This window comes from Saccopteryx bilineata, chromosome 2, assembly GCF_036850765.1.
Source record: "Saccopteryx bilineata isolate mSacBil1 chromosome 2, mSacBil1_pri_phased_curated, whole genome shotgun sequence".
NCBI classification, from domain to species: Eukaryota; Metazoa; Chordata; class Mammalia; order Chiroptera; family Emballonuridae; genus Saccopteryx; species Saccopteryx bilineata.
The window spans coordinates 6858371-6871962 of record NC_089491.1 but is presented as its reverse complement, the minus strand read 5'-3'; the positions used below and the strand labels follow the sequence as shown (position 1 = coordinate 6871962).

The 13592-nt window shown below is 49.4% G+C and overlaps 1 protein-coding gene across 1 annotated transcript in view; it reads left to right on the top strand.

The window, feature by feature from the left end:
* The window catches only part of LOC136322139 (uncharacterized), a 100210-nt gene that overhangs the window by 52541 nt on the left and 34077 nt on the right, over positions 1-13592 (top strand). Inside the window, exon 4 of the mRNA XM_066254294.1 lies at positions 13323-13356. Coding sequence (XP_066110391.1) covers positions 13323-13356 — 34 coding nt within the window. The remainder of the gene's footprint in view (positions 1-13322; positions 13357-13592) is intronic.

Sequence of the window (13592 nt, the reverse complement as noted above, 5' to 3'; positions counted from 1 at the left end):
TGACTTGTCCGAGGTCACCCTGTTGGTACACAGAATAGAGGAAGAGCAGGCTTGAACCCAGAAGTCCAGCTCTCAACTCTGCTTCTTTTTTTTAAATTAAAGATTTTATATACTGATTTCACAGAAAGAGGAGAGAGAAGGTGGAGGGAGCAAATAGCATCAACTCATAGTTGCTTCACTTCAGTTGTTCATTGATTGCTTGTAGTATGTGCCTTGACCAGACAAACACAGGGTCTCGAACCAGTGACCTCAGCATTCCAGGCTGATGCTGTATTCACTGTGCCACCACAGGCCAGGCATCCAGCTCTGTGCTCTTGAACTCTCCACCTGACTGACTCCGTTTTGCCCATCTTCTCCCTCCTCCCTGTGCTGACATTAACTGTCTCCACTTTCTTTTCCCAAAGGCATTCTGCCTCAGAACAGGATGAAAGGCAAGAGGGTGTGTGATGAGGGACCTGAGCAGTGATGGGACTTTGAGGGGAGCTATGACACTCAGTCTCTCACACTTGCTCTGCCTGGTTGAGGGCTGTCTATGGCTGCAGGGGCCACGGGGCCTGAGCTTACTAGCAGTGAGGCTTGGTGTTCCCTGATGGAACCAACTCATCCCAAATCATCCAGACTTCCCAAGCTCATCTCGAGTACTGACAGCTCTTTGAATCACCTCCTTGCAGGCCTCCCTGACCAGGCCACTCCTGTCTCCTACGCTAGCAAGAAAGTCACGGCTTTGGAGTTTCTCCATCGGGCTTAAAATTCTGCTGGTTGTCTCTGTGGCAAGCCCACAGCTAACATCATTCTTAGTGGTGGGAAGCTTCCCCTCTAAGATCACAAACAAGACAGGGATGCCTCCTCTCACCACTCCTGTTCAATATTGTACTGGATGTTCCAGAAAGGGCAGTTAGGCAAAAAAAAAAAAAAAAAAAAAAAAAAAAAAAAGAAAGAAAGAAAAGACATTTAAGAAGAAAAAAGTAAAACTATCTCTATTTACAGATGATATGACCTTGTATATAAAACCTATAAAGAATCCACTAAAAAACAGAATGAGTAAATGAGCAAAGTTACAAGATCAATATATAGAAATCGGTTGTATTTCTATACACTAGCAGTGAGCACTCTGAAAATAAAATTAAGGAAATAGTTTTGGATGCATTTACATTTGTATCCAAAATAATAAAATACTTAGGGATAAATGTAACAAAATAACTGCAAGGTTTGTACACTGGAAACTCCAAAATATTGTTGAAAGAAATTATAAGAGGACCTAAACAAATGGATAAACATTTCTAACCCATGTTCATGAATTAAAAGACTTAATATTGTTACAATGGCAATACCGATCACAGTGATCTATAGATTTAATGCCATCCCTGTCAAAATTCCAGTTGGTGTTTTTTGCAGAAATTGACAAGCTGATCCTAAAATTTATACAGAAATGTGAGAGACTCTGAATAGCCAAACGATCTTGAAAAGGAAGAAGAAAATTAGAGAACTCATATGTTCCAATTTCAAAACTTACTACACAGCTACAGGAATTAAGACTGTGGGGCATTGACATAAGGACAAACAATATCAAAGAAATAAACTTGGGAATCTAGAAATAAACCCATACATTTATTTTAAATTGATTTTTGACAAGGGTGCCAAAACCATTCAATGGAGAAAGAATAGTCTTTTCACCAAATGGTATGGGAAATTGAATATACACATCAAAAGAATGAAGCCAGATCCTTACCTCACACAAGATACAAAGTTACTTTAGCCCTGACCACATAGCTGGTTGGTTGGAGCATCATCCAGAAGAGACATTGCTGGTTCTACCCTGGTCCAGGCACACACAGGAACAGATTGTTGTTCCTGTCTCTCTCTCTAAAATCAATAAAATAAAGATAAAAAAAGGTTAATTAAAAATGAATCATAGACTTAAATGTAAGAATTAAAACTACACACCTCTTAGACTAAAACATAAGAGTAAAGTTTTTTTGGGTTTTTTTTTACAGAGACAGAGCAAGAGTCAGAGAGAGAGATAGATAAGGACAGACAGACAGGAAGGCAGAGAGATGAGAAGCATCAATTGTTTTTGGTTGCGACACCTTAGTTGTTCATTGATTGCTTTCTCATATGTGCCATGACTGTGGGGCTATAGCAGACCGAGTAACCCCTTGCTCAAGCCAGCGACCTTGGGTCCAAGCTGGTGAGCCTTGCTCAAACCAGATGAGCCCGCGCTCAAGCTGGCGACCTCGGGGTCTAGAACCTGAGTCCTCCACATCCCAGTTCGACGCTCTACCCACTGCGCCACCGCCTGGTGAAGCAGGAGTAAAATTTTATCACCTTGGATTAGGCATATGATCCTGAAAGCACAGGGACAGAAGACTAAGTAGATAAATGGGGCTTCTTCAAAATGTAAAACTTGGTGCTTCAAAGGACAGCAAGAAAAATAAAAGACAACCCACAGAACGGGGGACAACTTTTGTAGATCATATAGCTGATAAGGGGTTTGTGTCCAGAATATATAGAGAACTCTTATAATCCGATGATAAAAGACAAATAATCCAATTGAGAAGTGAGCAAAGAATTTGAAAAGGCATTCTTCCAAAGAAGACATACAAATTGCAGCAAGCGTGTGAAAAGATGCTGAACACCAATAGCCATTGGGGAAATGTAAATCAAACCCACGAGATTTCACTTCATTCCCACCAGGTTAGCTAAAATAACATAAAAAAAAGAGCGATAGACAGTATTGGTGAGGAGGTAGAGAAACTGGAACCCTCCTACACTGCTGGCGGGATTGTAAAATGGTACAGTTACTTTGGAAAACAGTTTGGTGCTTCCTCAAAATGTTAAACATAGAGTTACACGTGACTCAGCAATTCCACTCCTCAGTAGTATCAACCCAAGAGAACTGAAAACATATATTCACACAAGCACTTGGACACCAATGTTCAGAGTAGCATTATTCATAAAAGCCAAAAAGTGGAAACAGTCTCAATGTCCATTAACTGATGAACGGGTAAACAAAACATGGTACGTTCATACAAGGGCACATGATGTGGCAATCCAAAGGAATGAAGTGCTGATAATATTGTGCTAAGTAAAAGCAGCCAGTCACACAAAGCCACTATTGTATGATTTAATTTCTATGAAATATCCAGAATAGGCAAATCCATAGGGACAGAAAGTGGATTCTGTTACTGGGGCTGAGGGGAAGGGAGAGGAGGGTGGGGGTGACTGCTAATGGTCACCTGACTTCTTCTTGGGGTGATGAAAACGTTCTGAAGTTGGACAGTGGTGACAGGCGCATAACTCTGTGAACACACGAAAAACCATTGGATTGCACATTTTGAAAGGGTGAATTTTATGGTAGGTGAATTATATCTCAATAAAACAGCTACTTTAAAAGGAAGGGGCTAATTCACAGAAACTATAGGGATAGAGAGACAAGTTAAATGACACCACGAGGAAGCAACAGATATATCCAGGATGAGACATTCAACAGGACAACTGACTCAGCTTCTTCAATAAGCCAATGGCATCAAAAGAAAGTTTAAAAAATTTCCCCCCATTAATTTAGGAGAGAAGGAGAGAGGGGAAAAGGGGGGAGGAAGGGGAAAAGAGAGAGAGAAAATGAGAGAGAGAAGCATCAACTCATTCCTCATTCCACTTAGTTCTATTCAGTTGTGCACTCAGTGATGATTTCTCATATGTGCCCTGACTGAGGATCGAACCCGTAACCTTGGAGCACTAGGACAATGCTTTATCCACTGAGCCACACAGACAGGGCAAAAATAAAAAAAATTTAAAACGTGTCCCTGGCCGGTTAGCTCAGTTGGTTAGCACATCATTCTGGCTGGGTTTGTAGATTTGATCCCTGGTCAGGGCACACACAAGAATCAACCAATGAATGCATAAAGAAGTGGAACAACAACTCAGTTTCTCTCTCTCTCTCTCTCTCTCTCTCTCTCCCTCCCCTTTTCTTTCTCTCTAAAATTAATAAAAATAAATAAAATATACCTTACAAAGTAATGGGACATACAACCAAAATGCCATGTGTAGACCTTACATTGATCCTGAATCAAACAAATCACCTGGAAACGGCATTGATGAGAACAGCAGGGAAATGTGGTTCTGCCTAGGTACTTAGGGGGTGGCACAGGCTTGCTGTTCATTTCGCTGGTGGGACGATGGCATTGTGGTTACAGAGAGAACGTGTCCGTGCACTCAGAGGGATACTGAAGAGTGGGAGAGGAAATGACATGTCCAGGACTGGCGTTAAGGTTGCTTCAATAGCGACAGCAATATGTAAAATAATCCAAAGGGACGGATGAAGCAGGTACGGCAAAATCTCAGCGATTATTGATTTGAATGATGGGATATGGGAATTTATTATAATCTATTTACTTTTGTATATGTTTGAAAATATTCCTAATCGAAACCTTCTTAATGTTAAAAAAAAAATACCTTGCCTATGTGGCCTCAAGTGAGCCACTTCTCTGAAGTGGGGTTTGTCCCTGCGTGAAACAGCGGTGGTATCTGTTCCATTTTGCAGATGGGGAGACTGAGGCTCAGAGAGATGGCATTCACTGTCTAGGTCTTACAGCCAGCACTGAAGTCTTCAGTATTAGAATTGCAACCTAGCTGGCTCTAAATCCTGGCTCTCACCTCCTTGCTTCCCCGTGGTGGCTGTCCTCAGCATTTGTCACCTCTAGAGTGTGTGTGTGTGTGTGTGTGTGTGCGTGTGTGTGTGTCACCTTGGGGCCTGTGTGAGCCCAGCCTGAGGCCCGACCCGAGGTGGAGTCTGTTTTCCTTCTCAGCAGGCTCAGGACTCTGGGACAGCCTCTGAGCTGGCCCGGCTCTCACACGGGCCCCTCAGTCCACCCTGCCCTAGGTCACCCTCTGCCCCTGACTCCGGATGTCCAGGAGCCAGGCTCGGCGGGTCCAGGCAGTCGGACAATGGGCCCTTTGGAGGCTGGGCCAATGCCTCGGCCTCGGCTGTGGGCTGTGGCTGAGGCCACCACAGAAGGCCGCTTGTGGCCGGCCCAGGCTGCAGCCAGAAATAGGCCCTGCTGGGCACCAGGCTCCTGAGGGCCCCGCCCTGGGTTTGGCCTGGGAATGCGGGTATTTGCTGAGCTGAGGGGAGGGGATCTTCATGAGGAAAGCAGGTCTATTTTGGGGCTTTGGGGAGGCAGGGAAGAGAACTGACCCTGGCCCTTAGCTTCCACCTTCACTCCATTTCATTAGTGTAGAGGCCAGGAACACAGGCCCCTGGGTGCCCCTGAGTTCAAATCCTGGCTCTGCCCCTGCCAGCTGTGTGCCCTGCCTGCTGTGTGGGGGCCATTTCCATCTGTGAGCCTCGCTTTGCTCATCTGTATGATGGGGACAAATGGTGGTATGTCCCTCATCGGGATGTAAGGATTTCGGATGTGTGCATGGAGCCTTGAACAGTCTCTACTCATAATGTGCCAGTTACTAAAGTGCTTCAACTGTTTCCCGTCAACCCCCACCCCTGCCTGGGGGGTTCCTGCCACTGGGCTTTGCAGGGCTTGGTTTGGGGTACACATTTGTATCACCACTGTTTGGAGGGATCAAAGCACCGGAGACCTGGCGAGGCTTGCCCGCCCGCTGTACTGGACAGCCCCTGTCGAGGCTTGCACACCCGCTGTACTGGACAGCCCCTGGCGAGGCTTGCACGCCCGCTGTACTGGACAGCCCCTGTCGAGGCTTGCCCGCCCGCTGTACTGGACAGCCCCTGGCGAGGCTTGCACGCCCGCTGTACTGGACAGCCCCTGTCGAGGCTTGCACGCCCGCTGTACTGGACAGCCCCTGGCGAGGCTTGCTCGCCCGCTGTACTGGACAGCCCCTGGCGAGGCTTGCCCGCCCGCTGCACTGGAGAGCCCTGTCCAGCCGTCCCCTGCCCCGCGGCTCCCCAGGCTGCAGTCTGGAGGGCAGCCTTTCTGTCCTCCCATCATGCACCGGCCCTGCAGGAGTCATGCTCAGGGCTGGCAGTAGGCGGATTTCAGCCGTTCTCCCACAGGACTTCCACATCTGCCTCTCTTTGCCCAGAGCGGGGTGATAGGGGCCACTGACTAAGGAGCTCTCTGGGTTTAAGCCTTATCTCATAGACAGGTACAGACCCAGGTTCAAATCCAGAGTCATAAGGTTAGCAGGGGGCCTTGGAAAGGGAGAGATGGGAGTTGTGTATATCTGGTTCTTCTGGAAGCTGGGGACCAGGTCTCCCCCTCCTGCTCCCAGGATGTCCTTGGAGCTATTTTTATGTGTTGCTGGAAACCAGAATTACTGTTGGAGCCAAAAGCACTGGGAGGTTCCCGTGCGCCGCGGGTCTTGCCAGGGGAGCACGGGCCGGTCCCAGCACACTGTGGGAAGCTGTCCAGATGCTCCACGGAGTGCGTGAGAAGCCTGGCCCCCTGCCCCTGCTCCCTGTGAGCCTGGAGGTCACTGCTGACAGGTCTGTGACCGGCAGGCTCAAAGTGAGGAACAAGGACTTGGAGAGGCTCCAGTGAAAGGATAATTGTTCTGGGGTCCTTGAGGCCTGTGTGAAAATCCAGAATGCTCATGAAGTTCAGTAATACTGCTGTCCATCCATCCATCTATCCATCCGTCCACCCATCCATTCACACGACCATCCATCCACCCGTTCATCCGTCCATCCATCCACGCGTCCATCCATCCATCCATCCGTCCACTCATCCATCCACCCAACCACCTGTCCATCCATTCATCCATCCATCCACCCACCTGCCCATCCATCTATCCATCTACCTGTCCATCTATCCATCCATCCATCATCCATTTATTCATCCATCCATCCATCCATCCGTCCATCCATCCATCTGTCCACCCGCCCACCTGTCCATCCATCTACCCATCCATCCATCCATCCATCCATCCACCTGTCCATCCATCTACCATCTGTCCATCCGTCCATCCATCTGCCCATCCATCCACCCATCCATCCATCCACCCACTCATCACTGACCTTTACTCATCACACATTGACCCAGGATCTCCTAGGAGTGGGCAGGGGATCACCCACAAAACACACTGAACCCTGCTTCCAAGGAGCTCAAAGATCTGACTCTTCACCCTCCAGCTCATACCCTCCCCCGGCTCCATGCTGTTCACCGGAGATGTGAAATCTTTATATTGTGACAGAGACAAGTGGACAAGTCGTGGAACATTCCCCACTCACCTATACCTCCCAAAAGAGAATCTTGACCTTGCCTGTTCACCTCTTCCTCCTTCCCTCTGCAGACAGCTCTGTCTTCCCAGTCTGGTTCCAGAGTGTGGCAGGACTGCAGGGTCCTGCCAAAGGGGCAGGGATGGCCCTTGCTGGGTCAGTTCCAGGCCTTTCTCCTGGGGGCCTATCCCTGTGGGGGGAACAGAAAGGAAACCGAGAACTGGAGTCCCCAAGGACTGACTTGAGCTGTATACAGTGAAGAACAGTGAGCAGAGAGAGGGCAGGAAAGCCACATGGGGGTGGGAGGCACAGCAAGTGAGGGGTTCTGTAGTGGACATGATACTGGAGCTCTGGAGGGAGAGGTCAGGGCGCTAAGTGTTGCTGAGAGACAGAAATTGAACTCTCCTTCAAATTCTTTGCAAGACAAAAAAATGTTGAGAATTCTCATAAGTAATTTGTGGTTGCTGCCCCAAGCTTTTAAAATGAAACTCTAAAGGGACAGGGCCACATGGACCCCAGGAGTTACTCGGGTTGCATTTATATGGGCTTTTGTACTGTGACAAGGCCTTTTGTGATCTGTGGTCTGCCCAACTCTTAATCTTTATTTTATCTTCACCGTTTTCTTCCCTCACCTAAACCTCACCTTCCAACCCAACCCAATCTTCCTTTGACCTCCCCCTAGCCTTACAGCGACTTCTGCCAAAACCCAACTCCGCTCCTACACCTCAGCCATTTCCAAGTATTTGGTCTCCAGGCTCTGTTCCCCTCCCTTGGTCATCAGCTCGAACGTGCACAGGCTGTTTCCTTCCTGTTTCCCACACTGGAATCGTTTAGTGCAGCCTTAGAGAGAAGAATATAAAATTAGTGCCCAGTGAGTTTTACCAGGCTGTTCACACTTAGCAAAATACAGACAAATAACCAGAATGTCCAGGGACATGAGGCTGCCTGGCTACTTTGTCTTTCGGGTTCACAATAAACCTAAATTAATTAATTAAAACCACTGCCTGGGCATCTACTATGTCCCAGATTGTCTGTTGGCTGCTAGCGTATATTTAATGGAGCTCCAGGCTACAACCCAAACTTTACCCAACACCAACCCTAATGCCAACCCTAATCTTGAACGTAACACTAACCCTAATCTGACCTCAACCCTATCCTAGCCCAAACCCAATACCACTCTAACCCCAGCCAAAACCCAACACTAACTGCAAACTCAACATCTAACCCCAGACACAACCATAGCCCGAATCCAGCCCTAGATGAAACTCAGCATCTAGTCCAGAGCTCAACTATGGTCCCAAACCCAACCCTAACCCAAAACCCAAACCCAACCCTAATTCTAACCTTTGTGTCAAAAATATTTCAAGGCCCTGGCTGGTTGGCTCATTGGCCTGGCATGTGGATGTCCTGGGTTTGATTCCCAGTCAGGGCACACAGGAGAAGTGCCCATCCGCTTCTCTACCCCTCTCCCTTTCATTTCTCTCTCTCTCTCTCTCTTTCTTCCTCTCCTCCTGCAACCATGGCTTTATTAGAGCAAGTTGGCCCTGAGTGCTGAGGATGGCTCCATGGCCTGCCTCAGGTGCTAAAAAATGGCTCTGGTTGCAATAGAGCAATGGTCCCAGATAGGCAGAGCATCACCTCCTAGTGGGCTTGCTGGGTGGATACCAGTAGGGGTGCATGCGGGAGTCTGTCTCTGCCTCCCCGCCTCTCACTAAAGTAAAAATTAAAAATAAATAAATAAAAATATTTCAGTAAGTGTGTGCCTCCTTTTCTGCCATAGTTGGTGGAGTACCCTGAGCAATAATGAACTGATTCCCGATCATCCAGTGCCTTCAGACCGGAAAATGTAGAAGGCAGGCGAGACCAGGTTGAGTGGGAGCCGAACCAAGGGGATGCCTTGGAAAAACAGGGGTGTTTGTTTCACTGTAAATCCTCATGCGCCCATTTTGCGGTCATTTTCTAAAATCAAGATCCACAGCCAGCGCCTCCTCACCTCTCTGGCCTCTGGGCCAGGCAGACACTCTTCTTCCAAGAATGCCCAAAGCCTCCAGGCACCCGCATGCCATTCCTTTGCCTGGAAACCTTTCCTCCCCTCCTCACTAGGCTGAGTCCTGCTCCATCCTCAGCCCCCTCTGAAATGTCACTTCCTCAGGGAGGCCTGCCCTGCATGCTCTCTCCCTCAGACCCATTTTTTATTGCCTTCATTTTCATGGCTCCTGCGTTTTCCTCTCAGGGCATTCGTGGATATTTGTGGTCGCGTGTTTGTTTGCATGTTTATTTCTTTAATGTCTGTCTCTCCAGCCAGATGGTGACCTCTTTCAGGGCAGGGACTGTGTTTTGTTCACTGAGGTAGCCCTAGTATCTAGCACAATGCCTGGCACACCGCAGACCCACAGAAAACTTTGTTGAATGGATGAATGAATGAGTGCACTTTCCACTTCTTCATACAAATGGAAGAACCACTCCAGCTAACTGATGCTTCTGGCCAGGGGCTGTTCCTCCTAGGCCCTGTGCGGAACCCTGGGGAAGCCAGGAGGAGCTGGGTCTCTCCCAGCACAGTTTGCTGTCTGTTTCTGCTTCCATTGACCTCTTCTCGCTTACCTGGAAAACAAACGAGTTTTTTGAGAATTCATTTCCTCATTTCATAATCTCCACCATCCTGAGTGGGAGGGTCAGCAGGTACCATCCTCACTGTTTTACAGGATGCTTTGGCCCAGAGAGGTAGAAACACTATGTGGCCACTCCGCTGGTTGGCAACAGTGCCCAGACCCAGTTTCTCGGACCTCTGTTCTTCTCACCGAACCTTCCTTTCTTCTGCCCCTGCTCCTGGAGAAGCTCAGCTCTGCGTCTGCCTCCAGGAACTTGGGATCCTGACAGACTGCAGGCCCATATTCCCATTCTGTTGACAGGCACGTTCAGGCCTGTGTTGAAACCCACCTTGGACAAATCAGAGGTCAATATCCTGGGAGTCTCCAAATGAGAGGGTTGATTCTTCACACCCTACTGCAAGGTCAGGGAAAAGGCCTTCGTCCTAGATAGGGTCACTGCTGTTTACTGAGCACCTGTTCAGCAGGCTTGGGCGAATTGCTTATTATCTTGCTGGAGCTTTTCAGTCACTCAATTTACCAGATGAAGAAACTAAGGCACAGAAAGGTTCAGTTACTTGGACAAGGTGTACAACTAAGTGTTTCTGGTAGGATCGGAACCCAGATCTGCTGGGCTTTAGAATCTTAACGTTATACTTAAAGGCAAAGAAAATCCCAGGAGTGACAAGGACACGTCGTCAAGATGTTACCAAATTGCGCGGCACAGATAGATAATGGGGAGAGAGCATCCTGGGCCCTGCGGACTGACCAGGGTCCGGTGAGTGTGGCCCGGCCCCACCTCCACTTTTCCGAAGCCGGGGCCCCGCCCCGCCTAGTCCTTCACTTCCCGAAGCGCTCAGCTCCGCCCCACGGGCAGCACGGGCCTCCCATTGGCTGTCGTTTCCATGGTTACAGGGGGCTGACGGAGCTGCCAGCTTCGCGACACGTGTCCTCCAGAGCCGCCCAGAATTTGACAGGGACCATGTGCGCGGCAGCGCGGGAGCCAGACAAAGGGCCGGGGGAGGCGGGGGACGAAGCCCGCGGAGAGGCCAGCGCGACCCGGGCGGGGACGAACCCCCCACGCCTGTCTTTTGTATTTTGAAGGAAAGAAAAACAACAATAAAGAATTGCAGTGGAAAGCGAGGTGGGAGAGGTTTGCAGCGGGTCCCACCGGCTCTCCCTCCTCCAGGAAAAGCCTGGTACACGGCCATGTATTCCCACCTGAAAGCCCGCAGTGTCCTTGTTTATGCCCTCGGCTTCTGACCTAGCCTTGACCTCGGTCTTTCAGGTTTAAATTCTCTTTCTCTGGCTTGTTCAGAAAGCAAGCGCTTAAGTGTGGTTGTTCTGATGCTTGAAAAATGAGACCAGAGGAATTGTGGGGGATCTCGCTATTCTTCCATCCTTACAGCAGCTACGACGCCCCCATATGTGGTGATGGAATTCTCTACTGGGGCCTCTGGCTCTGTGTCCAGCGAGGACCTGGGCTGGGCTGTTCAGGACAGTAGACAGATTTTGCCTAGCCCACATATTTATCCTCCTGTGGCCTCTCACGGTTGGGGCATTGCCATCCCTCCAGTTCCCAAGTCAGATGTTCTCAACGGCCCCTTCCCCTAGCCCTGGTTCCTACCACCAGTTCTGTCAGTTTCCTGTTGCTGCTGTAACAACTCACCACAAATTTAGTGGCTTAAAACACCCCGAATGTATACTCGTACAATTCTAGAGGTGAGAATTCTGACACAGGTCTTAGTGGGGACCTGCCCTCCTTCTGGAGGCCCTGAGGAGAGACTCGTTTCCTTGCCTTTTCCAGGTATAGAGAGGTGCACACATCCCTTGGCTGGTGACCCCTTTTCATCTTCGAAGCCAGGAGTGGCCAGTTGAGGTTTACTTCACCGTGACATTGACTCTTCTTCCCTCTTCCACATTTAAGAGCCCTTATTACAGTGGCCCACCCAGATGAGCCAGAATAATTTCCCCATCTCAAAGACAGCCGGTCAGCAACTTTAATTCCATTTGCAACCTTAATTCTTTCCTGCCATGTAATGTAACAGTCACATATTTGGGGATTAGGACGTGGCATCTTTGGGGACATTATTCTGCCCACTGCACCAGTTCTAAGAGTTTTAACTCCAAAGTTTCCCTGCAGTCCACCTCCTCTCTCCTCTCTTTCTGGGTACCCACAACCCTCCCAAATATTCACAGGAGCCATCTATCCATTGTTCTTATCTCTCTCATCCCCCTCTGTCCACAGTCCCAGTTACCTGCAGGATAGAGTCCAAACTCTGTGCTTGGGCACACAGGCCCTTGACCTGCCTGCTGGCTCCTCCAGACCTCTGCCTCCCTCTCTGTACCTCACACCCTCTGCTCCTAATCCCAGATCACCTCCAGTTCTCTTATTCCCCAGGGCATTTGACACTGCCTGGCCTTTGCTGTGTGGTTCCAGCTCTTGGACTGTCCTTGGATTTATTATTTTTTAAGACTTTATTTATTGACTTTAGAAAGGCAGGGGAGAGGGAGGGACAGGATGCACCAGCTTGCAGGTGCTTCTTTTGTTGTGTGTGTGTGTGTGCGGTGTGTGTGTTACAGAGACAGAGAGAGAGACAGATAGGGATAGACTGACAGGAAGGGAGAGAGATGGGAAGCATCAATTCTTCGTTGCGGCTCCTTAGTTGTTCACTGATTGCTTTCTCATATGTGCCTTGACTGGGGGGGCTACAGCAGAGTATGTGACCCCTTGCTCAAGCCAGTGACCTTGGGTTCAAGCCAGAAATCTTGGGCTTCAAGCCAGCAACCTTTGGGCTCAAGCCAGTGACTATGAGGTCATGTCTATGACCCCACGTTCAAGCCAGCGACCCCGTGCTCAAGCTGGTGAGCCCACGTTCAAGCCGGATGAGCCCACGCTCAAGCCAGTGAACCTCGGGGTTTCGAACTTGGGCCCTTTGTGTCCCAGTCCGCTGCTCTATCCACTGCGCCACCGCCTGTCAGGCTGTGCCTTGACCCGGCACACCTGTGGTCTCGAACCAGCAACCTCAGCATTGCAGGTCAATGCCTTACCCACTGTGTCACCACAGGTCAGGCATGCCTTGGGTTTTTATTGATGTCTCCTGAGAAGCCTTCCCTGACCCCTAGGTTGAGTTAAGGGCCCCTTCATGGTTCTTCCCGAGAACCCACATGTGCTTCTCACTGACCACTGTGGTTCAAAGAGATCCCTACTCCTGCCTGCCTCCTCGTGTCCCTGAGAACCTTCCAGGGTGGGCACTGCGTCTCGCTCACCTCTTTGACCACACTGCCCAACACGGGATTGCTCAGCGGCTTGTTCTGGGGTTGGTAAGAAGACCAGCGGGGCTATTCTGAGAAGCTAAGGATAATGTTGGGTGGAAAGCCATTTTCCTCATTGTGCGTGAGGACCTTTGCTACGCTTCTGGCTGCTGGGTGGGGTAATAATATCACAGCAACAATAATGGTGGCCAGGCCAGGTGTCTGCGGAGTGCTGACATACATTATCAACCGGTTCTCTTAACAGCCTCGTTATCTGCCCTTCTGTTTTATAGACGAGGACCCTGAGGCATGTGCAGTTAACCACAGGTGGGCTTTCGAAGAGAGCCTGCTTGAGGAAGGTGTGTTGGTGGTCTGGCCCCTGTTTGGAGGGGTGGTGGGAGGGGGTGGAATAGTGGCTGTCTCTCGTTCAATGGAGAGGTGACCCTTCCTAGAGCAGAGGGGCTGGAACTGGCTGGGACTCAGGTTGGGGCTTCCCGGACGCACTTCTCTGTAGCCTCTTCTTCCCTCTCACTTCCTGTTTCCTTTTCCTTGTTGTGCTGACA